This window comes from Rhipicephalus sanguineus, chromosome 2, assembly GCF_013339695.2.
Source record: "Rhipicephalus sanguineus isolate Rsan-2018 chromosome 2, BIME_Rsan_1.4, whole genome shotgun sequence".
Taxonomy (NCBI): domain Eukaryota; kingdom Metazoa; phylum Arthropoda; class Arachnida; order Ixodida; family Ixodidae; genus Rhipicephalus; species Rhipicephalus sanguineus.
In genome coordinates, this window is record NC_051177.1 from 45,821,390 (window position 1) to 45,847,400 (window position 26,011).

Genomic DNA, 26,011 nt, shown 5'->3' on the forward strand with positions numbered 1-26,011 from the left:
TAGGTAGTCAGTGTTTTGTCTGATTACCGAAGTGCGATCCTATTGTCATATGACTGTGCGTGGGGTCAAAGATGATCCGTGCGGAGTAAAGTTTGTTTACTACGTGCCGTACGCTCTTTTGATCCAACTTTTCACCAATGGGCTGCTGCTTCAGCTGCAACGAAGACAAGCGCTCACAGGTAGAGGTGTCTCGCTGCTGGACGGCGCGAGTGCTGTGCCGAAAGTGTCAGTTACGTTCGTTCTGTCACGAAGCGGTAACATAGGCCGCCGCTGATCGCAAGAATCTCCGTAACACCGGCGCGCTCCATCTACGTTTCCGATATTGAAAATTTGTAGCACGGCAACTGCGGAAACGTCAAGTTTACTTCCACAGTGTTTCAGTGACGCCTACTGTCATGTGTCTTGCCTGCGCAGAGTGGTGATGCGAAGGTAACGCCCACTATCGTGACAGGAAGAGTGACCGCGCCAATTAGTCTTTCTTTTTTTTTTTCTGCGAGCTGTCAAACCCTCCTGCGTACTAGTTGTATAAGTGTGACCTCACGTTTCGATTCCCGTTTCCTGTCGCAGGATGAACCCAGCGAAAACTCTCGACTGCTAGCGAACCCGGTAGGCAACGCATCGCAGCACTCTTTCCAGTAAGTATCGTGACATTTAAACGTGAGGCGCTGCCTGTCCTCACCGCGTTTTCTTGTAATCGCAGAATAGCTTTAAAAGAAACAGCGCAGATAAGCTACAAACGGGAAGTGTGATGCGCCTGCTTTGAAGAGCTGTGGAAGAGAAAAGATAAAAACGTTGGGTGACAAGATGCGAGGAATAAAACAAAACTGATATGGCGGTTGCTTTTTGGAGACGCGGTATTTCGTATGAGTCGGCTCTTAATATCAGTTGCCGATTGCCACTACATAGAGCCATACGATGGCCTAGAGGTACCCTGGAATGGTTTTGACGATTTTGTGTAAATGTTGAGCTGGTAAAGCAAGTCCTAAAAATAATTTGCAGACCGATTTAAGCTCTCTGCGTCAACTGTGTAATTTATTACGTGTAAACGTGAATCGCTACAGATCGCAGCGGCTCAGCCGAACGAGTTTTCAACTTCCCGCATCCTTCCTACGTAGCATTGTTCCTTGTTACATAGTACCGGCGACCGATCTGATTGGATATGTCCAGTCTATGCAGGGTTGCCACTAACTTTCGAGTAAATGTCGCCAAACGACGAGCAAAAAGTCGCCAAAAGTCGCCATATTTTTTACAAATTTCGCCAAAAAAGTCGCCATTCTGGATATGTGCGGCATACCTAGTAATAAATATTCCCACTCACGTATAGTCCCGTAGAATACAGTGCCATCCAAGACCCTTGGATTATATTGACGTTTCTCAATGCCAGTGGTATCGCCCGCTTCACCGTGGGAGTGTATATGGTGCTGCTTCTCCGACTAGCCGCAAGATGTGCATGGTGGCGCAAGGGTGAATGAATGACACGCTCGTGATATCCTTCCATTCCTGTCCGCTCGTTTTAAAGGTAAAAGTGTGGTAAACCTTTGGCGAAAACCGTCAAAGCATTGTTTGTAGACAGCTTTACGTGCCCTTATATGAATTAAAAGGATTAAAAGGTTTATTGAAGGTAACACAACAGAATTCTTACAGAAACTGATCATTAGTGAGACTTACACCTTTTCAGTGTGAACTAATGATACCGGACGCCACCGACCCTTTCTTATAGTCACTTATATCTTACACGCGTCAATCCGATGCGTTATCATTGAACAAGCAGAAAATGTGAAATGTTATATAGCAATTGTTTTCATTGCACACGCTCACCGAGAACAGTGGAAAATGCCTCAATAAATAATTTTTTACTGCACAAATAGCCGCGTATCCGCCTCTCTTCGCTATTCCAAAACAGTCTTTACGAGCTGAATTGGGGGTACTCAAACAGCGAATAAGTCGCCACGCTATTCAGAACAGTTGAAGCTTTGGCGGAACAAATGGTCGGAACACGCGGCCAACCCGTCGTCTAGCCCCTTCAGAAGCGAAACTTCAGAGAAGCGTAAAGCACCTAAAGCTATAAACTTAATAGTCAAACACTGCCCCCTCGCGGTTCTCAAGGCAGTCCGCTGACTTACATTTTGTTATAATGTTGCTAGGGGACGTTCCAGTACCTCCTGCATCTAGATGGGATCTCGGACTAAGGATCCCACTCACTGATCTTCTCACAGAACATCAAATAAACGTTTTCTAGATGAATTGAGGAGATACACACGAGTTACAGGACGGACATACTGAATGACGAGTAATGTGCACATTCTACTCGTGGTTCTGAAACCAAGAAAAAATAGAGAATGTTGCCGCTCATTCGTTGGAGAGACACTGAGCTTAGGATGCATAACTCAGTGGAGACCTAAGCTGAAAATCGCCAAAATTTCGCCATGTCGCCATTCATAATTTTAGGCCGCCACGGGCATCACAAATTCGCCAATTTGGCGAAAAGTAGCCACCATTGGCAACCCTGAGTCTATGTGTAGTGTCGTCTGCCTGTGTTACAACATGCTCCGTGTTGACATCGTGAGCTGCGCAACAGTGTTTATCTCGAGGTTTCTTTTCTCAGACACAGCATAGATTGCCCTAGCTGAATTGTGTGCCGCAAATATAGCGATTGGTGACATGTAAAGCTGGGACATTGTGTAAGGCACCTGGCGAGCGGAGTCGCTGCAGTGAGCTTCGGGATCTTTCTATTCAATCAACGCCAGGATCCATGCGTCTGCGGCTGTAACGTCACCCCTGAGGACACAACCACGTTGCCCTAGTTTACGCTTATCGGTGATTGTTCCCAGAAACTTTTTGTTCGTCCGCGGGGCTCAACGTGTCATGTATGCTGCGGTCACCAGCGACGGGTGGGTGTTCGATGAGTTGAGAAGGCAAAGCTGTGGCGAGAAGGAGGGTATAACTGTAATTGCTTGTAGCTTCCTTGATACGCAGTGCGTCGCTTAATTTATGGTGCGACTGATTTGATGGTGCTGTAGCCTAAACGCTGACAAAATTTCAAAAACTATTTCAGGGTCTCCTTAAAGCTGTGTATACTATGCGTGCTTAACTCGCTTGCACAGCATCGTTGAGATCATAACCTACATTTTTTTCCTGGGAAGTCTGTGATGAAGCCTTGTGAGCGTTACTGAAATGTGTACAGGCTTTCCATGCAGCCTGGCTTAATTGTAGCGTGGATTGTATCTCTCGTGCAGCGACAGTTATGGCGGCACGCAAGGTGGTTCAGCGCATCCTGCCAAAGGGGACGACCAGAATGCTCTTAATAGGATCATTCACCAGACAGCGGCGTAAGCAAGTTCTTTTTTATCACAGAGCGCATTGACAGCATGTCAAATAATTTATTGCTGTCATAAACACACAATGTTAAGGTTATATGACGTGTTTTTGGTGTTTTATGTATTAGTACACATTTGTTGTTGCTTTGTTGCCATTAATGACAGCCATCTCTTTTGTTGCAAAAGTCAGCAAGACACGTATAGTATTGCAAATTGAGCAGATCTATCATAAATTGAACTTGAAGGGACAGCGAGAAGCATTCCGTTTATCTGAAGTTTTGATTGAAGGAACAACACAAGAACCAAGGGTATCGGGTTTAATTAGGAAGTGTCACATGATTTTATATGTACTGCATTGAAGAAACCATCATTATTGTGGTCTGCTTTGGATATTATTACTCATGTGCAAGCTGTTAATGGCTGTTGGTGCAACATTTGAGATTTAATTTTTCAATATGGGGCAGCTGGTAAGGAAATAGCAGTGCACAGACATTTGAACTGCAGAAAAAGTACTTTTGCAGCGAAAGCTGTTATGAGATCATTTCACCGGCCGTTTTTGGCGCCGTAGTTGTCCGCCGCCGCTGCCGGTGTCCGTAACCAGTATCGCTCGAAATAAGAAAAAGAACGAAATAAGAAAAAAATTCCAGGATGGAACGAGGTTCGAACCTGGGCCCTCTGCGTGGGAGCCCAGTATTCAACCACTGAGCCATGCCGGTGCTTGAAACTGCTTTGCAAAAAGGTCCTATACAGGCTTCATGTCGGGAAGGAACCACATTAGCATATGCAATATAGCATGGTAGAAGAGTAAAATAAGCACTAAGCGTCGCACAACGCGAATTCTGTAACCAGAGTCAAACAATGCGAATTGCGCAACGAGTAGGTTGTTGAATGCTTCCAACCCATTACAAAGGGCTCTGCCATAATTCTTCATCGTCATCAGGCACAGCATCAACAAACTGCACATAATGCCTTACATGCGTTGAGCAGGTACCACGGCTCTCCGTAGAATGACGAAAAATGGCACAGTGCCTGCTGCCCTACTTCTCAAAAATTACAATGATTTATAGCGTAGTGGGTTCCTCGCAAGTGCACTTGTATTGGTTGCCAAGGAAGCCCATAAGCGTATGATCCATTTCCTCGGGGTCTCAGTAAAATTACAATGATTTATAGCGTAGTGGGTTCCTCGCAAGTGCACTTGTATTGGTTGCCAAGGAAGCCCATAAGCGCATGATCCATATCCTCAGTGTCTCAGTAAAATTACAATGATTTAGAGCGTAGTGGGTTCCTCGCAGGTGCACTTGTATTGGTCGCCAAGGAAGCCCGTAAGCGCATGATCTATTTTCTTGGGGTCTCAGTAAAGTTCTCCGCCCCCCCCCCCCCGTCTCTCTCCCATGTCAATGTATGCTATACAGCATGACGGGAGAGGGAAATAGCGACCGGGCGTCACCCAATGCAAATTACATAACTGCATGGTGGGCTGTTTAAAGCTTCCAAACCATTACAAAGGGCTGAGCCTTAATTCTTCGTCATCAGTCGTTGCGTCAACAAAGTGCACATAATGCCTTACAGATGTGTAGCTGGTGCCTCGCTTCTCCGCAGAATGGCGAATAATGGCTTAGTAGGTGCTTCCCAACTTCACAAAAATTGTGATTTATGCCGTAGTGGGTACCTTTCTAGTGTACTTGTATTGTAGCCCCAAGAGAGCTGGCTTACAACGGGCTCTAGAAACGCCGCTCTTCCAGCTTTCGCTGTGACTGTGCTGCGGTTTCAGCGCAGGCCTGCCGCTTTTTTTTTATGTTGAGAGGTATACATTCACATCCAGTCCTTCAGATAGCTGGCTTTCCAGGCAGCATGCCATTTTTCATTACCCATGACAACAAGGACTAGTAGGAAACTGCATTTCGCTGTGCTTCATCTCTTGCACGACATCCAATTTTTGCAGCCCGCGTGAGTGCTTGCAGATCCGACGGAATGGAAATGATGTCCATGACTGAAATGAGATGACAGTACCCATATTACTATGACATAATTATAATGGTGAAATGACGATGGTCACACTATGACAATGGAATGACAAATTGCCACAATATAATAATGAAAGTGTGATGGAATGGTGATAATTGTATCACTACAGCAGCACTAAAACTGTGAAATGATTGCAGCATGTCAACAATGGGATGAGTAAGCTCGTATAAGAATAACAAAATGATAATGACCATCTTGTTCTGACGACAGCGGTATTGCGACCACAATGGCGTAAACAACTGACAATATCTTGGCGGCATTTCAATGAGATAACATCACTGAAATTGTGACAGAATTAGGGCAATAAAAAATGGCGATTGGTCTCTCTCTTACAGGCATCTTTCATAACATGTGTAGTGTGCACTGCTGTTGGATCAGTGTTGCAGCCTTTAACATGGATGCACCCTGTTTGACTAATGTCAGCAACCCCCCTGTGGTAGCTGCAGTAATTGACATAGCAGCTGGACACAGTAACTTGCAAATGCTGCAACCACGGGCAATTGCAAACCATATAAGCAAAGCCAAACGGTCTTTCTGTAAATTTCTTCGCGGACTGCGCACTGGTCAGTGGGCATCTTGTGGCTTCCTGTTGACAAGCAGCTCCACCAAAGGTACAGGCATATTACTTCAACTTGGAAGTGTCTGTAGCAGCTTGTTAATTTGTGAGGAGCTCAGCACTATAAATACAAGAAACACAGTCCATAGTATGCACTCAGTACGCACCACTGCGTCGTGCTTCCTTTTCATACGTCTCTCACTGGTCCAACTAGACCACTTTCATGACACTCGCCTGTTTACGTCACTTCGTTTCCGTGGTGCTTCGCAGCACCATTTTTCTTTAGTGCCATTGCAACTGAACCAGTAGGCAGTATGTAAACACTGCTGCAGTGTGTTTAAACTACACTTCAGGGGCGCCCAGACATCATATGCTAATGCAACATTGAAGATAATTCATATGGCAAAACTACATGGTTACCACAGCTTACAGCAGTGGTTCTCAGCCATGGATGTGTCGGGGACCCCTTGTGGACTGATGGAAGTGATGGGGGACCCCTTGCAGCGGAGGGGAGGGAGGGAGGGGGGTACGTAGGTAAATTAGCACAACTGGAGCATGAAACAGGTGCCTTTTATTGATACCAAAAACATCAAACAAATGTGCCACATCACTTCATTTTGGATACTAGTTCATCAATACGTGGCACAGTCGCGCTTAAACAGAGTTGCATATATGCAGCCACATTCAACCTGTTTCGGTATTTACTTTTCAAGTATGCAAGTCTGGGAAAAGCATGCTTGCATGCATACGTCGTAGAAAACTGTAACAGAAGCTTTGCAGCCATCTCATGGAAAAGGGGGAACATTCATGCAGTCCCCAACCAAAATGCCTCAAGGCTCACAGTGGCAAACTTTGCCTTCATCACTGTGTTTTCCTGGGGCTCCATCAGCTGATTTTCAGCTTCGACACATTCATATGTAAAGCAAGCTACGTCAGCCTCAAAAGGGGCCACAAGCCATGTGTCTGGGGCAGATTCTGGGAAGTAGTCCTTAATGTGGCACCTTAATGTGCTCAGATGGGCCGTGATTGTGGCTCTGTCACTTCCAGATACTACCCCAGAGCCTGCAAAACCACCGAGCAGCTTAAAAGAATAGTTGCCTCTGTTTACCCGGCTCAACCAACTTTGAAGCTTTTTACAAAAGCCTCTCACCTTGTCCCCAGAAGAGACAACATTAGTGCCCATTCCCTTCATGCTGCTGTTAAGATGGTTCAGGTGCTCAAACAGGTCACACAAATAAGCAAGCTTTGCCACAAAAGAAGAGTCCTGAAAAGAATCTCCGAGTGCCCTATCTTCTGCCCAAAAAAGACTCAGCTCCTCTCTAAGCTCGAACACCCTTGCGAGCACCTTTCCGCGCGACAACCAACGCACCTCGATGTGCAGGAGCAGGTGTTGGTGCTCGGCACCCATCTCCTCGCACAGTACCTTGAAGAGGCGACTGGCCTTAGGCCTTGCCTCTACACTGTTCACGACTTTGACAACATGTTGCATCACACTCACAAGCTCTGGACTCAACTCCTTTGAGGCCAAAGCATCCTTATGAAGCAAACAGCGTGTGAACGCTACTGCACTGTTCACTTTCTTAACGAGTCCTAAAAAACCTACAGAGTTTCCAACCATGGCTCGAGCGCCGTCGGTGCACACAGCTACACACATGTCCCAACGAACACCGCGCGAAACAAAAAAATTGTTAATGGCATCGAAAATGTCTTGACCTCTCGTTGTGGTCTCGAGTTCCAGACAGCAAAGAAGTTCTTCGGCAATGACAGAGTTATTCACAAAGCGCACAAACACTATACGCTGCGGGCTCCCGGATACGTCGCAGCTTTCATCGACAGCGAGGGAAAACTTCCCAGCGGACCTCAATTTATCAATTACTTGGTCCTGCACATCAGACGCCATTTCTCTGATTCTCCGTGCCACGGTGTCGTTCGAGCACGGTATTTTGTCCAGTTTCTTCACATGCTCTTTCCCTATGACAGCACTGACGACGTCCTTCATGCAGGGCATAAGCAGAGTCTCGCAGATGGTGTGAGGCTTCATCTGTTTGGCCACGTGGTAGCTGAGCATGTAGCTTGCCTTGATAGCATCTGTAGAGCTTGCCAGCTGCAACGAAAGTCAAACTTTGTACACTGAACCGAACCTACAAACACTGCATCGACAGTCTAAAACTGGTGCTTTAACCGGTCGCCTTCCCCACCCCGCGACGCGTTGTATACATGTGGAAATTCGATGGCACATGCACTAAAGCGAACGAACAAAATCTGCCAGCTAACCATGAGGCCGGAGCCTCGCCGATCAGCGTACGCACAGTGAACATAACGCATATCGAGGGTCGCGGCTGCCGCGAACCTCATATGCGCAACTAACGTAAAGCACGTCGAACAAGCATTCGGCGACCGACCGAGGCTCGCTGCCGCAGCGAACATTGTATGCGCAACTAACGTAAAACTGTGTTATGATAATTTCGACCTCACCTTGTTTGGATTATCCAGCTTTTGGGATTCCAACTGTCGTTTCTTGGTTTCGAAGAACTCTATGTCCTTGTCTTGGTAGCTTGGATGCTTTGTCCGAAGATGGCGTGTCAACTTCGTCGGCACCATGGAGCTTAGAGCGAGTACTTCACCGCACAAAGCGCATTGCGGTTTGCCGCCGATATTGACAAAGCCAAACGTCGCATAACTTTCTTTGTAGCCACGTAACTTGGACATGGCTACGCGACTCAGACGAGCACGTAGCTGCGCGACCTAGGCCAACCGGGTGAGACTGCACGGCACAGCCACTGATGCCAGGCGAAAATGGCGATATGATAATCCGGCTGCGGGGCACCGAGACACGTGGTTCGAGAAGGTGTGGGGAAGAGGGAAAGGAGGTGATCGAGACGACCTTGTGCGGATTGCGGATCGCTGCGGCAGTTCCGGGAGCAGGTCCCGGAACTCCAAATGAGTCACGGCCGGACTAAACTCCAAAAATTGTAAAAAAAAAAAGCGGGTGAGGGTTTCGCGGATCATAGAAATGGCTTCGCGGACCCCCATTTGAGAACCACTGGCTTACAGTATATACTGCACTGAAGCCTCTGCCACGCTGCAGTGCTCCCACAGTGCTAAGTGTTGGCACTTGTGAAAGGGACCTGAATGAGCCTTCTAAGTTATCATTGAATGACCTTACTATAGGGCTCTGTTACTTCATGTATCCCCTGCTGCAATAATTTCTCTAATCTGCCGAGTACAAGTGGAGTTATCTTACGATATATGTGCTTTCTTTGTTGCCACAAGCACAATGGGAACTACACAAAGGAGGGGGTGACAGTGCCAAAGTAATGGCTGTGAGGTAACGCTGAAATGACAGTAGAATGACGACAATGAAATGAGAAAAGTGGTGACTGTACAACAACGAATGCATCAGGACGGGGCAGTGTAGACACAGTTATGACGATGGACTGATAATGGCTGTGTGACAGCAATGGATCAGTGATGTCGGAAGTAACATTGAGAGATGGCTATAAGGTGAGGGCATTGGAATGATGACAGCATGACAGAAAGAAACGATCACAATATGATGAAGACTATCAAGTGTTCGTACCATTTATATTGCATTTTTCTTGGAGTTTTCTTCTATGCTTGCATGCATCGTCTCCAAGCGTGGACTGCCTCTGTTAACACCATGGCCAGTGCTGGCTACATATGCAACACAGCAGCCAACACGTGAAAAGTGGTGAAAGCTTCCCTTTAAATGAAGAAAGGTGGTGCAAGGAGGGCTTCCTTCTAAATGAAGGCATAGCACACTTATGCTATTTTCTTATCTACACACTTATTCTGATGGCAAGCATATACACTCCGTTCACTGCGACTGGCGCGCCACCGTGTGGCCGTCAGAGAAGGCAGTCGTTGAGATCCCCAGCAGAAGCGAACGCTTTCCCGCGCCCGTTAGCACGCAGTTGTAGGTGTTCTGTGACGCAGTCATGAACTGCTGCGTCGTCGGTTGTACCAACAGGTACACGTGCCCTGCGGGAACGACGTTTCATCGTTTCTCAACTCGTCCGTCCTTTATTGGGCAGCGGCAGAAGTGGATCACAGCTGTGCGACGAAAAAAGTTCACTTGGTTCCCGCTCCCTCTGCCGTCTCGCGTTCTGTGGTTTTGTTTTTCTTGTGCTGCTAGGATCAGTACATTTCAGCCATGACCGAACAAACTGGGAGCCCTCTCAGCACTCGAAGACATGCAGTGCACATTTCGTTGGGGGGTTGCCGTCCAAGGATGTGTCGTCCCCGTCGTACGTGCCAACGATATTTCCTGACGAGTATCGTAAGCCGTCCGTGCTTGCAGAAGACAAGTTGATAGTCAGCGCTCGTGTCGTCGTATGTGTGTCTTCTACATCCCGTGCTTTACGTTCGCGCTGTTCCTGCAGTCATGATTTTAGTACTGGCGGAAGCGCAGCTGTTCAATTAGAGATGCGCTAACTGGGAGTCGATCCCTTTCCCCCCGAGATGTTGAGGGACAAAAATGTCAGGTGGTCGCGGCTCTTCGGATAGATCCTAGGTTTAAAGCAGAAAGACTACGGCTGGGGTAGCCCTATGGCACTCGGAAGCTTCGAGAGGTCGTGGTCCCGAAAATGTTAAAATGGATAAAAAAAACAAAAAATAGTGGTAAACACAGGACACAGTGCGAGGAAACGATGGGACACTCACTGTGTCCTGTGTTTACCGCTGGTTTTTTATCAATTTTGACAATGTACCAACTAGCCCAGTCCAACGCCTTGGTACCGAAAATGTTTGCGCACCTCTGCGCTAGGGCGTAGCTTGGGTTACACCAGAGTTGGCACAAATTATAAAAGCGTGGTGAGCCCGCGCAGACGAGAGAGCCAAGTGCGCAAGCACTTTAAGTGGTTGATCCTTGTAGTAAACAGCTGACCCTGTAATCATTCGGCGTTGACGAAACAAAGTGTGCAGCATGTAGACAAATGTGCACGCAGAACTAAAACGAGGCTATTTATTTCCATCTTAGATCTGGCCGTCGTTGCAGTTTTCTGCGAATGCTGTTGCGACGGAAGCGCAATGTTTGTTTCGGAAAGAAGCATAAACAACGAAAGGGGTTGTAGCGAATGAGGTAAACTGATGGTGGCCGATCGTGACCGTGCCGTCGTCGGCGCCACATCACTTGAAGCGAAAGACGAAGCGGGGCCAATCGTAACATGTTTATTTCTCGCCCGCACCTCAAGCTCTTGGCATGAGCCGTGCGAGCGGCGAGGTAGAAATGATCATGATGAGCGATGATGATGCTGCAATAAGGTCGTTGCTGCGCGCGACAATTTCAAGCAAAATACTTGATGGCTGCGAATCGACATGACACCAAGCCGCCAACAAATAACCACGCCGCCCGGCCACTCGCCGAAGTTTCCACGGTGAGTGGCCGTGGATAATTCTAAATGTTCTGAGCATTTTGCAAGTACACAGGTAGTGGGCATGCACCAATAATAATCTAAGCATGAAAGAATGACAGCTTGCCTCGATGGCTATGGAATAAGCCTCTTGTGGGACGCCCGCCTGACGCACGCATTTAGCCATCAGTACTGACAATGCCGTAGCAAAGCGTTCACTCACGTCAAAAACGTGGCCGCTCTCGTGCAGGTTTCCCCTTTTTTAATGGTGGCATCACGGAAGAACGATCCCACTACGATATCTTTAAATCCAGCTCGAAGCACTAACGCGCCAGCAACGGGCGCTTGCGCCGCCATAGCTATCAAAGCAATGAGGCACTGTTGTCTGCTAAGGCTCTCAACGTTGCACGCTCGCCGCACCGCAAGTGGCGCTGCGTGCGTCTTTCAAGGTGCCCTCTATAGGTCCCGAACGGAGTGTATAGGCACAGTCAAGTTCCCAGCCGCGGTGGCCACATTTCAATGGGGGCAAAATGCAAAAACAGATTTAGGTGCATGTTAAAGAACCCAGGTGGTTAAAATTAATTGTGTCATGGTTTTGGCATGTAAAGCCCCAGAAATTATTAAATAGTACACACAATGAATGTTTACATGGGCGTTCACCATTGCTGTGCTGTAACTAACCAAATTGGGTGTGAATGCTTGCGCTCCAAGCATTGGAGTTCATGTTATTTGTGGCGAGTGCAGGGGTGAGTGTGTGAATAAGACAGCGAAGGCAAGTAGTTAGGCAATCCGGTGCTTTTAAGTGCATCTAGCTACTTTCTGCACTCATTGTTGAAGAGGATGTTGTGTTCAGAGTTTGGGAGGCGTAGCACAGTGACATTGTAATGAAGGAAGCAGCAGTGGCAAAACTTGACTTTTAGAGACGCATGCTCTTCTCACGGCTGGCACTCGTCACATCAGCATTGTGACCATGAGCACTTGCAGTCATTGAGTGACATCAGTTCATGTGTGTCTTTGGCTACATGACGCTGCACAGGTACAAGGCTTGCTACACTTTCTGTGCCTTGCTTTGTGTATTCTAGTACCATGCTGTTTCTGTCAATGCCTTGCCCTATGCAGCTGTGCAGGCCTTTCCTACAGTGCAAGGTCTCTGCTAAGAATCAATAGGGACAAAAAGTTACTTTTGCTTCCAATTTGACATGTCTTAGTGCTGTGTATTGATGCACTAAAACAAGTTTCACATTTTAGTGTGGGAACAGGAAGACAGTTGCATGTTGATGACACACCTCCGGGATTATTTTAGGTAGCTCAATTTGCCGTACCTTAGTCACCGTTAGAAAGTATCTAAACTCAAATTCAAAATCAGGTACACATATACATTTTTACATCAAACTCAGTCTTGACAAAACACTTGGACATTCGCTTGACATTTGCACACTTTCTGTAGTTGCACACTTTCTGCATTTATGTGAACCAAGAGGCTAGCACTAAAGCTGCAAGTGCACTTATATGCTTTAGTCTGCCTTTTATGCTTTCTGTTGCATATCTCACTTACGTTAGTGTCTCTCAGTACTAGCACTCTTGAAAACTATGAACTGAAACAAATGTTCACCATACGTCAGAGCAGAATCTTACCATCTGTGGGGTAGCTACGTATTTCATTTTGTATTGTCCACTCGCAGGAATGTGATCGACGTATCTGCCCTGGACTCTCAGCTGGAGCAGCATGAATATCTCAATCGAGGCCGGCAGTACGCACAACGTGTCTCGGTGCTAGCACTACCTGCAGTTGGGCTTCCATGCTTGCTTGGGGGAAACAGTTCTCCACAAGAGGTTCTCTCTCGTCCTCCTCTGGCACCACTGCAGTTACAAAAGGTATGCCTTTCTCTGAGCAGAGAGGTGAAGGTTTTGTGAATTATTGTTTTTGGGCAGTCTAATCACCTAATTGCACTTGCCTTCGAGATAAGAACCTCACTTCATAACATATTTTATTTTATTTATTTATCAATACTCTTGATTGGAGGCCGTCAGAGAGCACTTGCAAGACAAAATATGCAAGATAGCATTGCTGACGCAGCCAGGAACAGAGGGAGGCGAATACACAATAAAAGGGACTCTATAAGCAAGAAGTATAGGCAAAAATACATCAGCGTGTTATCAGTTTCACCACATCTGTTAGATGAAATAGATGAAATACAGCAAGGAATGTAAGTTTTAATGAGACAAATTGTAATTGTCATGTAGGAGCTATGTATTTCCAGCTGAAGTAACAAGTTGAGTTAGCCCTGTTTCAAATTTGCTTACACTGTCTACTTTTAGTAGTCCATGTGGCAGCGAGTTCCATTCCCATGGTATTTGTTATAAGCACGCAGGCTAACAAAAAAGAAGTATCTAGATGCGGTATTGTTACTGGGAGATGGACTGTAGAAGACCAGAAGGGGGCACTTGATGTAGGCAGAATGGGTGCTCTGTAAAACATGGCCACGAATGATGTCATAGGGACACTGGTACAGAATGGTGTAGAGAGCCGAGGTCTAGTGACTAACAAAGCTTACAGGTTCAGTAGACAAGCCAACAAAGCAACATGTATACTGCCGTCACCGACACGAACTTTGGGCAGAACTCGTTAAAAAGTATATATAGCAGCTTACTAGGGATCCCAAGCCTGTAGGAAGTGCGGAGCTGGGCTGCCTTCTTTGCTTCTCTTTATTTTTCTCTTTCTTCCCTTGTTTTGTTCTTTTTCTCTCATCTCTGTTTTTTCTGTCTTTTTTATCTCTGTTTCTTGCTTTCCCTCAGTATGTATTTGTTTGTCTTTTTCACTCTTTCTATGTTTCTCTTTCTTGCCCTTCTTTCTCTCTCTATTTCTTGCTTCCTCTTACTTTCTCTCTTACTCTCTCTCTTTCTCTTTCTGTCTCTTCCCTTTCTTTCTCTCTATTCCTCTCTTTCTTCTATTGTATGCTCCTTTCTTTGATTCTCTCTTTCTATTTCTGTCTATGCTATGCATTACTCTCTCCCCTCCTCCTTTCCCTCCTCCTCAACCTCACTTCCCTTACCCGCCACCTTGCTATGCTATGCTATACTACACGAGGCTATGATAGGCTCTGATAGCGTGCTTGGTTAGCCGAGATTTTAGGGCGCTCTCTTTTGGCTCATGGGTAGGCGGGTTTGAATCCCACCTCGCCAAGAAATATTTTTCGCCAAGGATCTCTCTCTTTCTATTCGTTCTCTCACCCATCAGAGTTATTCCATCCCGCGCCAGAGAAATCGGCGCACGTGTTTTGGGAGTGAAAAAGAACATGAAGAGAACTGAGAGGAAGAGGAGGACGAAGAGAGCACGTGCCGATTCATAACGAAACTCCACTCTTCAAACGGGCTTTAGTAGCGGGTGGTGTGGCATCGTTCTTGCGCTGCACTATACGCAGCACGTTTTTGGTACCAAAGGGCTGGATACCCTTGCACAATAATGTGGCAGGGGTACTAAAGAGCCACGCGTAACGCTGTGTGACACAACTCTAACTCTTTGCTTCCTTGAAGCATTGGCACTCTCATATAATGCATACCTGCCAAGTCTCCCGGATTACCCGGGAGACTCCCGGATTTTGAACGTTTCTCCCGGTTGTACGGGTCATAGGAAAATCTCCCGGAAATCCACTTTTGCCCCGCGCATCCAGTGCTTTGTCTGGCCACATGAGCAAAGTTGTCTGGCCACATCCTAAATGTGTCATAGGTTATATCAGCCGTTAATATTTCGTAGATGATGCGTTTGTGCACACAAAATCTTGCCCGACGGGATAACTGGTAAGCAAGCGACGACAGGCCTCGCACCCGGAGCGATGTTATCGCATATGTGCCCTTCGCGCGACGGTGACGGCCGGGTCGTTTCACCTCTGCTTCAACCGCGTTCGTCCCTAGTGCTAGCGCGCTTTTACTCGCTCGTGAAACAGACGATGCGTAGGTGATGTTATCGGTTTGGACTAGGGTTGCCACCTTTTACCGAAAAAAAAACCGGCCTTTCAAGGGGGGAGGATTAAAATAATGTTGAACAATAGACGCTATGTCAATTCTTCGGCATGCAGTGCCATTTAATGTAACATTGCTTTCATTGACCCAAATAAACCCAATGCACAAACAAAAGCCTAAAACCAATTAGCCTAATTGCTGACATAAAAGTACCCGTGATTGGAAGGACGCTTCGCTTATTAGTCTGAATGTGCTGCACTGAAAAGGAACCACAATGCTTCGTCCATATAGAAGCTCTTCTTTGCGTCTGAATCCAATAGGCCACTCGCATTATAGACACAAAGAAACGTTAAAATGTGCCTATGCCACAAAAATGTCGGATATTCATGTACCATACACGCGCAATAATATGCTCTATTCCAATGATCGCTTGACTTGAAGGGATCCCAGAAAGTGGTTGACTAATAGCGTAAGAGTTTTGGTGATTGACGATAAATATTTACCGTCGTAGTTGTTGAACTACGCGGTCGGGGACTGACCGCCGGTCAGTCCCCGACCGCGCAGGTGGAATTCCTCAGTCAACACGTGCGGTCAACACGGAGAAGAGTAAAAAAAATAAAAAAATACTCGGGATAGGATGAGCAAAAAACCGGCCAATGACGGCCGGTCTTAGGTGCGGACCGGCGACCGGCCCCTTGTCAAAAAACCGGCCCGGCCGGTCCAAAACCGGGCAGGTGGCAACCCTAGTTTGGACTCTGTACAGATCAGCGGTGACTGCAAAATCCCGCTGACAGTGTCCATATAATTGCTATCGCAGTACCCCCCCCCTGGTTGAGTAGATCTCCCGGATTCCGTTTCTCCAAACTTGGCAGGTATGATAATGTCATCCACAGTAGAGCAGCTCTTGTACATGAGCAAATTAAAGACGTCATAGGCATTGCCTTTAAGACTGTGGCTGACTTGATCAGCTTCGGGTATTTTGTCATCGACTATCTGACACAGAGCTAATACTCCTGCGTGCATCCTGAATGTACACAAAGTTGACATTTTGCACACAACATGGAAGTTTTTTGGCAGCTCGCTGGCACCCAACTGGCTTCCCATTGAGTTTCTTCAGTTTCTGTTTGAAGGTGTCACAACTAGCCAATTCCGCCTCGTGTGTTTAGAACCAAACACTGGCTGTTCCCTTGAGATGGTAAATGACATCAGCCAGCATAATAGCTAAGTCCCAGTGGTTGAACTTGCCGGCTGACTCGTATTCAGTAGGCCAGTCTTTGACATTCGTGGTATCGGTGCTGGAGGAAGTGCTGTTACAATTGGCCCTGCTCCGAAAGGGAAGCGACGTCCCCTGTTCTTCGAACAAGGCGTCAAAGAGCTGCCTGCCTGCTGATAGCCGTTCAAACACTTGAATTGTCCTCCCGAGACGGGAAGTAAGGCGCCATGCAGTCAGACACATCAAGGTTCGACGAGACGACCGTAATGGCTTTCTGTCACCAAATCTTTCTTGAAGAGACAGCGGCGTCAGCGCGCATGACAACCAGTCCTGCTAATTGAGCACTGAGGTACTTCGGAGCGGCGGACCTTTTGATGCGCCCGGTTGTCCGAGCGTGTGACTCATCACCCTACGCCTTCACACGGCAAGGAAGGACCCCCTTGGTGCCACAGGTGCTAAGTGCGGTGGCCTCGCCCCAGTCGAGGACGTTGACCTGGGCGGGTGTGGGCGGCACCTTCATTAGTGCTGTGTGTTTGAAGTGATTTGACCGTCCCAGCTTGGAGCAATTCCCCCATCTAGGGATCTGGGGAAAGGAGACCCTTTAAAATGAGCCCCATGGGCTCACTCGAGAAAAAATTTTCGTCGTGTAATGAAATGCTCGCTACTTAAAACAGTGTAAATAAACCACGTTAAGTTTCCCTTCAGTCTCATCATGTTACTCGGGATTTTACAGTAGTCTCAAGTAGTCCTTTTTTCTGTGTTGCAAAGAAAACCCGGGAAATATTAAATAAGCCACGTACGTGACAGAGTGCTTACACACTGCTATTGTGCTGCTCTAAAGTGTTCAATTGGTAAACCAGGTCGCCTGCAGTGTTATATGGGCGATATATCGCGCCTCGGTAGCACTTGGCCAGCAGCAGGCATTTGTGCCATCACGCGACAAAAGCCGAAGACCCAGATGCCGGCCACCATCGAAACGTTCTGCCACTTCCCCGTGATGATGCAGGCGATCTGGCTTGAGAGCAGCAGGATAGCAATGCGCAAACGCTCCGTCACGTGGCTTTTCTCAAATTATCGCAGGCTTCCTTTGCAACGAGGCAAAAAGGGCTACATTAAGCATATCATACAGGAAACAATTTAACCAGTAGTTCTTGAAGGTGCTCTACAACTCTGCATATCATCAGGTGGTCTTCAGCCTATAATTAAAAAGCTGGGCGATTAAATACAATTATTGGGTGCCTTTCATTTTTGAAGTCTTGACTCAAGTTATGTGAGATAACCTGTATATTTCTGCCAAAGACTCGCCCGTACTCATGCTCACCAGAATTCTATTCCGTCAGGTTTGCTCGGACTCGATGAGTCGCCAATATCCTGCTCAACCCGGCTTCCTCAGCAACAGACTCGCAAGAATTATAGATACTAGATAGACCAGCACACACTCGTGTTCACCAAAATTACACTCAGCTGGGCTCATTCGGACTTGCCAAAATCCTGCTCAACGCAGCTTACTCAGAAACAAACTCAAGAATTATAGTTGCACTAGAGTCGTGCACGGGCTGCATTTCCGAGCCTGGCCCGAACCCGCTGAATGCATCGAAGGCCCGCCCGAGCCCAACGCCAAAGGGCTGCAACCCCGCCCGGCCTGGCCCGACGTACAAAAGCAAGTGCACGGGCCCGATCCGGCCCGACGTTATGAAGGTTTGCTGTGGAGGCAAGTTATCATTTTCCGATAATGTGCCATTTTATTCAGTATATCAAAGTCAAACATAAGCAAATGACACATGACAGTCACTATATATACAGATTACAAGTTGTCATGTAAAAATAGCAAGCTGTCCAATGATTCGGGCTTCAGTGAACTGCGGCGCCCCTGCATCAGATACCCCGCTGAACTGAAGTTCCGTTCGTTGCTCGCACTGGTAACCAGAATTGCCAATATCTTTTTTGAAAGCATAGCAAGCTTGGAATTCAGCACGACATCTACAGTTTGGGCTTGATTCAGTCTTTATGCCTGGCTCAGGCCCGAGATTAGAAGGTGTCAACCCACCCGAGCCGGTCCGGGTCGGGCTTTCGGGCAACCCGGAGCCCGTGCACACCTCTAAGATGGACTAACACACACTCGTATTCACCAAAATTACTCAACTGGGCTGACTCGGACTCTGTGTCACCAAAATCCTGCTCAACTCAGCTCACTCAAACAAACTCACAAGAATTATAATTAGACAGACTAGCGCACACTCGTGTTCACCAATGTTACTTATTAGAGTGCATAGAAGTCTCGTAAGGCGAAATGCTTATGTATATCGTGTAGGCATACGTACAAGCATTTGATACTGTGCTAGCACAACGGAATAAGCTGTGATCTGAGGACGTGCATGACGTACGCACACATGCGAACATGGTGTGGCTAGCAGGCGACGCAAGGAGCCATCCACACCACGGGGTTTCGTCCACTCGCCGCTAGGTGCCGACTCTGCTCGATCTCGCGGCCAGTAGGGCCAGGCTAGGTTTTTAGTCCATGGCAGCTGGCCTGCCACATCGATGTTTCCACTTCCTGTACTCTGGTTCGTACACCTACTGACCATTTCCTCTCACTGTCCTCCTGGGCGGGGTTTCTGCACAGGTTGTAGAGACGCCTGCTCATTGTGTACTCATACCTTACATAGTTGTGTATCTAAATACGCCCTGAGCCCACCGCTGATTGTTATTAGGTGAAGACATCATTGTCATTGCTTCCCATGTTGCCACTCCTTTTGTTCTGTATGCATTGTATGCATCTATTTCGCAATTTGGCTTCCGATTTTCTTTTACTTTTATGTATTTTATAACAAGAGGTCCTATTGAAGTGTTCACACTAAGGAACCCCCACACAAGTACATTCAATAAACTGAAACGGCTTTCGTAGGCCGCCTTGCTTCGTGTGCCTCATAGCTTGACCATACGAGGTTGCCCTGGACAGCCTCGACTGCTAGACGTCCGTGACATGCCAGCACCAGTCCCCAACCTCACGTGGACCTCTTTCCAACCACTGGTGTGTTGCAGTGGACAGGCAGATGACGGCATTAGCAAATGTTAGCACTGGCACATGTACTGCTTTCCATAATTCGCGCTCCGGTACAAACCCCACAAACTAGGCCGTCACAACACTTTGGCGGCTCTCACTGACGCCTGTCGAACATGCTCCTCTTGTTTGACAAATGGTTCTGCGGAGGTGCAAAAGTTTACGACGAGATACCAGTATTTGTCCGATACTGGAATGCTTCCTCCGTCGACAAGCTGCACATCAATGACCTCCTCCACGCCCAAAAACTGCAGTATGGCTAATTTTTTAGTGTTCAAGTGAAGGCCCAGACTCTTCCGGTGGTCGGCCGCTAGTGTCACTAGACTTTGACACTGCTGCGTTCTGCCAGTAATACGAGATCATCGGCAAACACCTAGCCGGGCAACGTCCATGTCTCCCAGGGTCATAGCCAGGGGGGGGGTTGGGGGGGTTCAACCCCCCCCCCCCGAAATTTCTCAGTTTTGCTTGCGTATATATACACGCACACATACAAACGCACGCACGAACATACATAAAGTATGGTTGAACCCCCCCAGAAAAAAATTTCTGGCTACGCCCCTGATGTCTCCGCCACCTTATCAATCATGAGTCGAAATGCGCAGCCAACTCCAGATTCCGCAAGTAACTGCTCGAGTCCCGTCACATAGAGCATGTATAGCAGTGGAGACAAAGGGCAGCCTTGCCTGAGTCCTCTTGTCACCTTCACAGGCTGTGTTCTGGTGCCTCTGAAGCATGCCACCACTGAGCTATCCGCATAGAGCCGCCAGAGAAAGTCTTTGCACACACTCGGCATCTGCCATTGTTCTAACTGGCAGAAAAACTCATGTTTCACCCATCGTAAGCCACCGTATGCCCACCACGCCATCTCTCGCTCGACAGCGAAACTAATCACTCTAACGACCAATCCACTGGACGCGCATGCCATGCGGTGAAAACTACTTTACAGGAGGTGATAGCACCCCCACAGTTCATAATAGCCATGGCATCCATGCAGTTGCCGTGGCCATTCAACAGCAGAGAGCCTGCAGTTAAATGAAGTGCGATTCTCATTATGCTACACTTAGTTTTACAGTCACTGCGACTAACAGCTATTATGTAGAGCCTGTGATGTATTTCTTGCACTGTTGTTTGCAACCATGTTTCTCAAGCTAGCCTAAATCGTGAACTTGATAAATAACAATCTCTTTCAATACTATTCATGCCATACTACCACAAGTTAGCTTAATTTACATAAATGAAAAACCTGGTGGTGGCGGCGTCAACACGAACGGTACCAAAACTCTCTAGTAGCGCATGCCAACATACCCCAGATAACAATTAAAGTGAATTAGAGGTGAATCAAATATGAATAAACAGTGAATCAAAAGTCGGAGCATAGGCTTTTGCCTGTGCTCTCCTTAGCATTTAACTAGAGGTACTGTCAATTTTTACCACTACCTTGAGATCGGACATTGTGGCAAAGAACTGAGTCACCTGACATCGGAGGCCTGGTGCAATAGGTGTCATTCTCTGCTACCAAATGGCACCGCAACCCTAGGGTACCTTGATGCCTGCGCGCTCCGCTGAGGGTGAGGACAGCTGCGTCGTCTGCTACGACGGCCACCATTGCGCCTCCCACCGCAGCTAGGCAGCATGCGAAACGCGCTACACAATGTTCTTGCGGTGCACGGATACGTCTGGAAATAAGTGCACGCTAGCGAGCTTTTTATTTTTCTTTTCTTTCTTGAAGCTTGGACAGCTTTTAGTGCTGTTGTTGCCTAAATGTTTATTAAGGGAGCATGTAGTTCATGTAAGCTGACGGCCTGTGCATGTATTATGCGCTAAAGGTAGGCGTAGACTCTGTTATGTTGAAAACGGATCGTCTTCCAATGCCGGAAATGACAGAGTTAAGTCTAAAGCCTTACTGAACTTTCTCGTAAATTCTCCATTCCAAATACACAAATAATTGCTTAAAGTATTTATATGCATGTCAGCAATGGCAGTCGTATATGTATCTCAACACACACATTTTAGTGTTGCGAAGCTACCTAAGCGTGATAAAGGTGGCTTATTTTGCTAAGTTTACAAACAATTTACTCGTTTATTATAAATGGCATCATACAGATTGTTCATAGTATAAAGGGCCGAGGGGTAGTATGGTGCAAATATCCTGCTGAAATGAAATAAAAGCTTCTTTATCATTATTATTGCTGACATTTCTTACTCACAATCTGTGGCTGCATTTGTATCGGCACTCGAGTTGCACCTTGAGTCCCTATCAAAACGATGAATACGTTGTTGTTTAGTATGCCATAAAACTTTGCATATGCACAGTACTATCTGTGCGTTTTTCCTTTTCTTTATTTTTTTTGTATGTGCAGTTTATTTTTCTGTATCTGCAGTTTTTTTTTTTTTCATGCTCAATTGCATGCACATGTTATTGAGTGTTTCCAATACTGTTTTGCATTTTGTACGGCAGGTCCACTGCGTCATTTATTTGTCTCTTTTATTAATAATATCTGGGGTTTTACATGCCAAGACCACGATATGACTATGAGGCACGCCGTAGTGGAATACTCCACGAATTTCGCCCATCTGGTGTTCCTTAACAGCCTGCACTGACATCTTACAGTACAGGGGCCTCTAGCATTTTCGCCTCCACCGAAGTGCGACCTGCTGAGGCTGGGATCCAATCAGCGACTTGGCGTCAGCAGCCGAGCACCGTAACCACTATACCACCGAGGCGGACGTTTCTTTAAGGCCGAGAGCCTTAAGTGCCTCATCGAACGCGAAATTTGATCGTCCGCGGTCCCACGTCTGCGGCGTCCCACGACGTCAGAAACGAGTGTTGCAAAAAATCATGATACAAGTAATGCAAAAATCGCATGCACACACACATGCACGCGCGCATGTGTGTGTGTATGTAAACGCCTGCCGTTCCCCCTATTAATATCCAGTGTACAGGTCATTTATTTGTGCGCATTAATGCTGTGCTGACAGAGGCAGTTACACAAATAAAGTGCTTCATGGCATAATTTGCTGACGACTGCCACTAGTCGCTTCACATTGATCGTGAGTGATTAAAAAAAACAAGAACTGCATAATGATTTAAGACAGGATGAAAAGGTAACCTTGAAACACAGAAACAGTGAAGACTAAAAAGATTAACTGCACACATACATACATGGGCATCAGACAATACAGAAGGCGTACTAAACCATGGAGAGGAATATAGAAAACAAGAACCCGCTGCGGTTTTCTAGTGGTTATGGTGCTTGGCTGCCTGACCCAAAAGTCGCGGGATCGAACCCCGGCTGCAGCGGCCCATTCAATGGAGTCAAAATGCCAGAGGCCCGTGTACTTTGATTTAGGTGCACGCTAAAGATCAACAGATGGCAGAAATTTCTGGAGCCCTTCCAGTACGAGTGTCTCCTCGTAATCATCATGGTTTGGAACGTAAATTCCAACAAATTATTAATATTAAAAAAAAAAAAGAAGCACTCATCTGCAGACAAACACGCATAATATGTTCCATGATACATTTCACATCACAAAAAAAAAACGAAAGCAAAAATCAAAGGCAGATACAGGACCAATAAAGTGCAGTAAGGAATGTTCGCGAAGTAAAATGCAGGATTCATGCACACGTGAACCAAATCGTTTAATCACACAGCTGATATAAGTGTGTCCATTTTTTTATGCAAGGTTGACGCCGGTACAAGTTTTGCTTGCATGTCCATTCAAAATACCGGCTGGAAACTTACCCTGCAAATGGATGATGTGTTTGTCGGATGCCACTTGTCACGTTTGATTTTTGCTGTCCAAAGAAGCCTTCTTTTCGGGTCTCTTGGAAGACTATACAGCTTCCAGCATTCTTGAAATGATTGGTGCACTGCGGCACACAACACCCGGCCATGGTCACAGTAGTGAGCGCATAAAACTGGAGGGAAACGAGCACCGACCTAACAGCAGCACACATGCCACGCACAAGTGACCCGGCGGAGAAGCCATGATGGCGGCCACGCTGTCACCAAGGCCGAGGAGGTGGCACCTGCCCTTTCAAAAGCTGACGCCAGTTTAAGCGGGGACACGCACATCGAGGCACTCTACACAAACCTACACAGCAACTCCATCTGTAGTAACGTACCGGCACATTCCGTCGTATACGCGAGGTAGCTCGCACTGGATAAATGTATGTTGCCACCACGATTCACAAAGGACATTATGAGCAGTAATCATCATAGCCAGCCTTTTAGTGGTTGGATTCATCTCTTCTTCGTCGCCTCTGAAAGTTACTTTCTCGACACACTGATCTATGCTGTGGCAGAAGGCTTGAACGAAAAGAATTAAAGCCCTTTGGATGAAGCAGGTTCTGTATGCTTCAAAAGCGTAGGGTTGAAGGCTTTTTCTTTTTCCACTTTAAAAGTGCAATTGGGATTCATGGCAAACCCACACATATTACGTAGTTTGTACAGAGGACCTGTGAAAGGCTAGCGCTCATTGGCATCTTTGTCAGTTATTCACACAGTGGCTTGCCATAGTCCAACACCTCTGCCAAAGCTACACTTTACTGTAGTAGCTGTGCTGTAATAACCTGGTTCGTGTCATGCACCATGTTGCAGATGGATGCCCTGATGGAGAAAGTCCAACAAGTACTAGCCGATGTACAAGTTGAGCACAAGGAGGACCTGGTAGTCCAACTCTGCAGTCCACCGTAGCCATGTCTAGTACAGTGCACCTCCTTTGGCCTACTTGAACTGTTTTCTTGTACATACGCTGCCATAAAATGCCTTCACATTCGTGGTCACCAGTGTCTTTTATCATCGCAATGTGACTGAGAAGGTTGCATTTCGCCATAAATCGGTTGCGGATTTGACCCTCGAATGAAGCATTTATACAAGACGTGAATTTATGTATTGATATCTTTTTCATGTTGGGGGGGGGGGGGGGGTCCCTCTTGTTTGCTGCCATTGAGCATGGTCGAACATTGCATTCCAGCACAGGGGGTCACATTTTAATGGAGGTGAACTTCAAAAATGCCCCACGGTTGCCATTTTGCAACTCAATTCTTAAAATTCTCTTTGTCTGCTTTCCCTTATAGCTATGTTTCATTAAAAAAATCTCCTCTGACAATCGCCCATTCTACCACAGACATAAGCGGTAGAAAACTTTGCAAGAGAGCATGCATTGGCAATGTTGATGGAGGAAACCATGTTAGCTGTTGCCAATACCACTGCCCTAAGAATTAAGAGTTTTAGTTTGTCCGCAAGCTTCTTGTCATTTGCGGATTACATAGTTACCGGGATTGTAAACGGAACGGTGTGGCTCAGAGCTCCAATTGGACATGCGGATGTCCTTGCGCTAATGAAGTGGATGTTACTTTGCTGCTAGTGTAAAATGTACTTTTCTTTTTTACGTCCCAACTCGGACATCTGCAGGACAACCGGTTGATCTTCGTTCCAGGGTATTAAAAATAGTATTTTTTCTGTGTACATCCTGCGGATATTCTCATTGGATTTGTAGCGGATGTTTACAACATGGACCACAAAGGGAATGTCACAGGACGTTGCATCCTCCTAAAAAGACAGGGCGTGCAAACACTGACACAAGAAAGAAGTCGGGACACCACAAACGCGACGTTTTGTGGTGTCCTGACTTCTTTCTTATGTCCGCGTTTGCACGCTCTGTCTTTTTAGAATTAATACTTACAAACTAGTTCAGCTCTGTTATTCTTGCATCCTCGTCACTTCAATGTCTTGGTTTTATATCATATTGTTACAAGAATGTTTCACACTGCCGAAGCAAGGAAGGCACCAAAGAAGACGTGATGTTACTGTGTGCGGCACGCTCTCCGCCATCTTGTCTAACGCTTAAGCGTTGTGTAAATATATTGTGAATACGCACTGCTTCCCTGTGTGCCTTCACGTAATATTTTGGTGGAGGTGCGGGGTAGCAACGCACAACGGAGCTCCGCAGCGGCCGCCAAGTTGCCACTTCAAACATGTCTACCGGCAGGGATCCTGCGTCAACAGCCGCGCCCACCGTACCAACGGCGCCCACCGTACCAACGGCGCCCACCTCGCCTGTGGTCATTGTGGCCGCTCCACCCCGTGATCCTGGCAACTTTTCGGGCACTGACGGCGAGGACGTAGATGAGTGGCTTCAACTCTACGAGCTCGTGAGCGAAAATCACAGGTGGGACCCAACCTTGATGCTGGCAAACCTTATATTTTACTTGAAAGGAACGGCCAAGGCATGGTTCAACAACAACGTGGAAGAGCTCACAAGCTGGAGCGTATGTAAGACCAAGTTACGCGAGGTGTTTGCCCAATCTGCCGGCTGCAGGCGAGCCGCCAAGAGAGAACTTGGTATGCGTGTCCAGACGTCCACGGAGTTGTACCCGGCGTATATTCAGGATGTCTTGACCCTTTGCCGTAAGGTTGATGCCACCATGGCAGAAGCTGACAAGGGTAGCGCACGTGCTCAAGGGCATCGCGGACGATGCATTTAACCTCCTTGTGCTCAGAG

General features: G+C 47.0%; 1 protein-coding gene across 1 annotated transcript; it reads left to right on the top strand.

Moving 5' to 3' along the window:
* The first annotated feature begins 25 nt into the window (after window positions 1–25).
* LOC119382860 (ragulator complex protein LAMTOR1) lies at window positions 26–24,290 on the top strand. The gene is made up of 5 exons (XM_037650738.2): window positions 26–179; window positions 568–635; window positions 3,237–3,329; window positions 12,953–13,145; window positions 24,106–24,290. Exons 1-5 carry the CDS (start codon window positions 138–140, stop codon window positions 24,199–24,201), a joined length of 492 nt encoding a protein of 163 aa, XP_037506666.1. The 5' UTR covers window positions 26–137; the 3' UTR covers window positions 24,202–24,290.
* Window positions 24,291–26,011: the final 1,721 nt, after the last annotated feature.

Excerpts from the sequence above, each read along its gene's own strand:
- LOC119382860 (XM_037650738.2), top strand. The coding sequence starts at position 138 with ATGGGCTGCTGCTTCAGCTGCAACGAAGACAAGCGCTCACAG. Across the intron at positions 636-3,236 it reads GCATCGCAGCACTCTTTCCA|CGACAGTTATGGCGGCACGC; the intron begins GTAAGTATCGTG and ends TCTCTCGTGCAG. Across the intron at positions 3,330-12,952 it reads ATCATTCACCAGACAGCGGC|GAATGTGATCGACGTATCTG; the intron begins GTAAGCAAGTTC and ends GTCCACTCGCAG.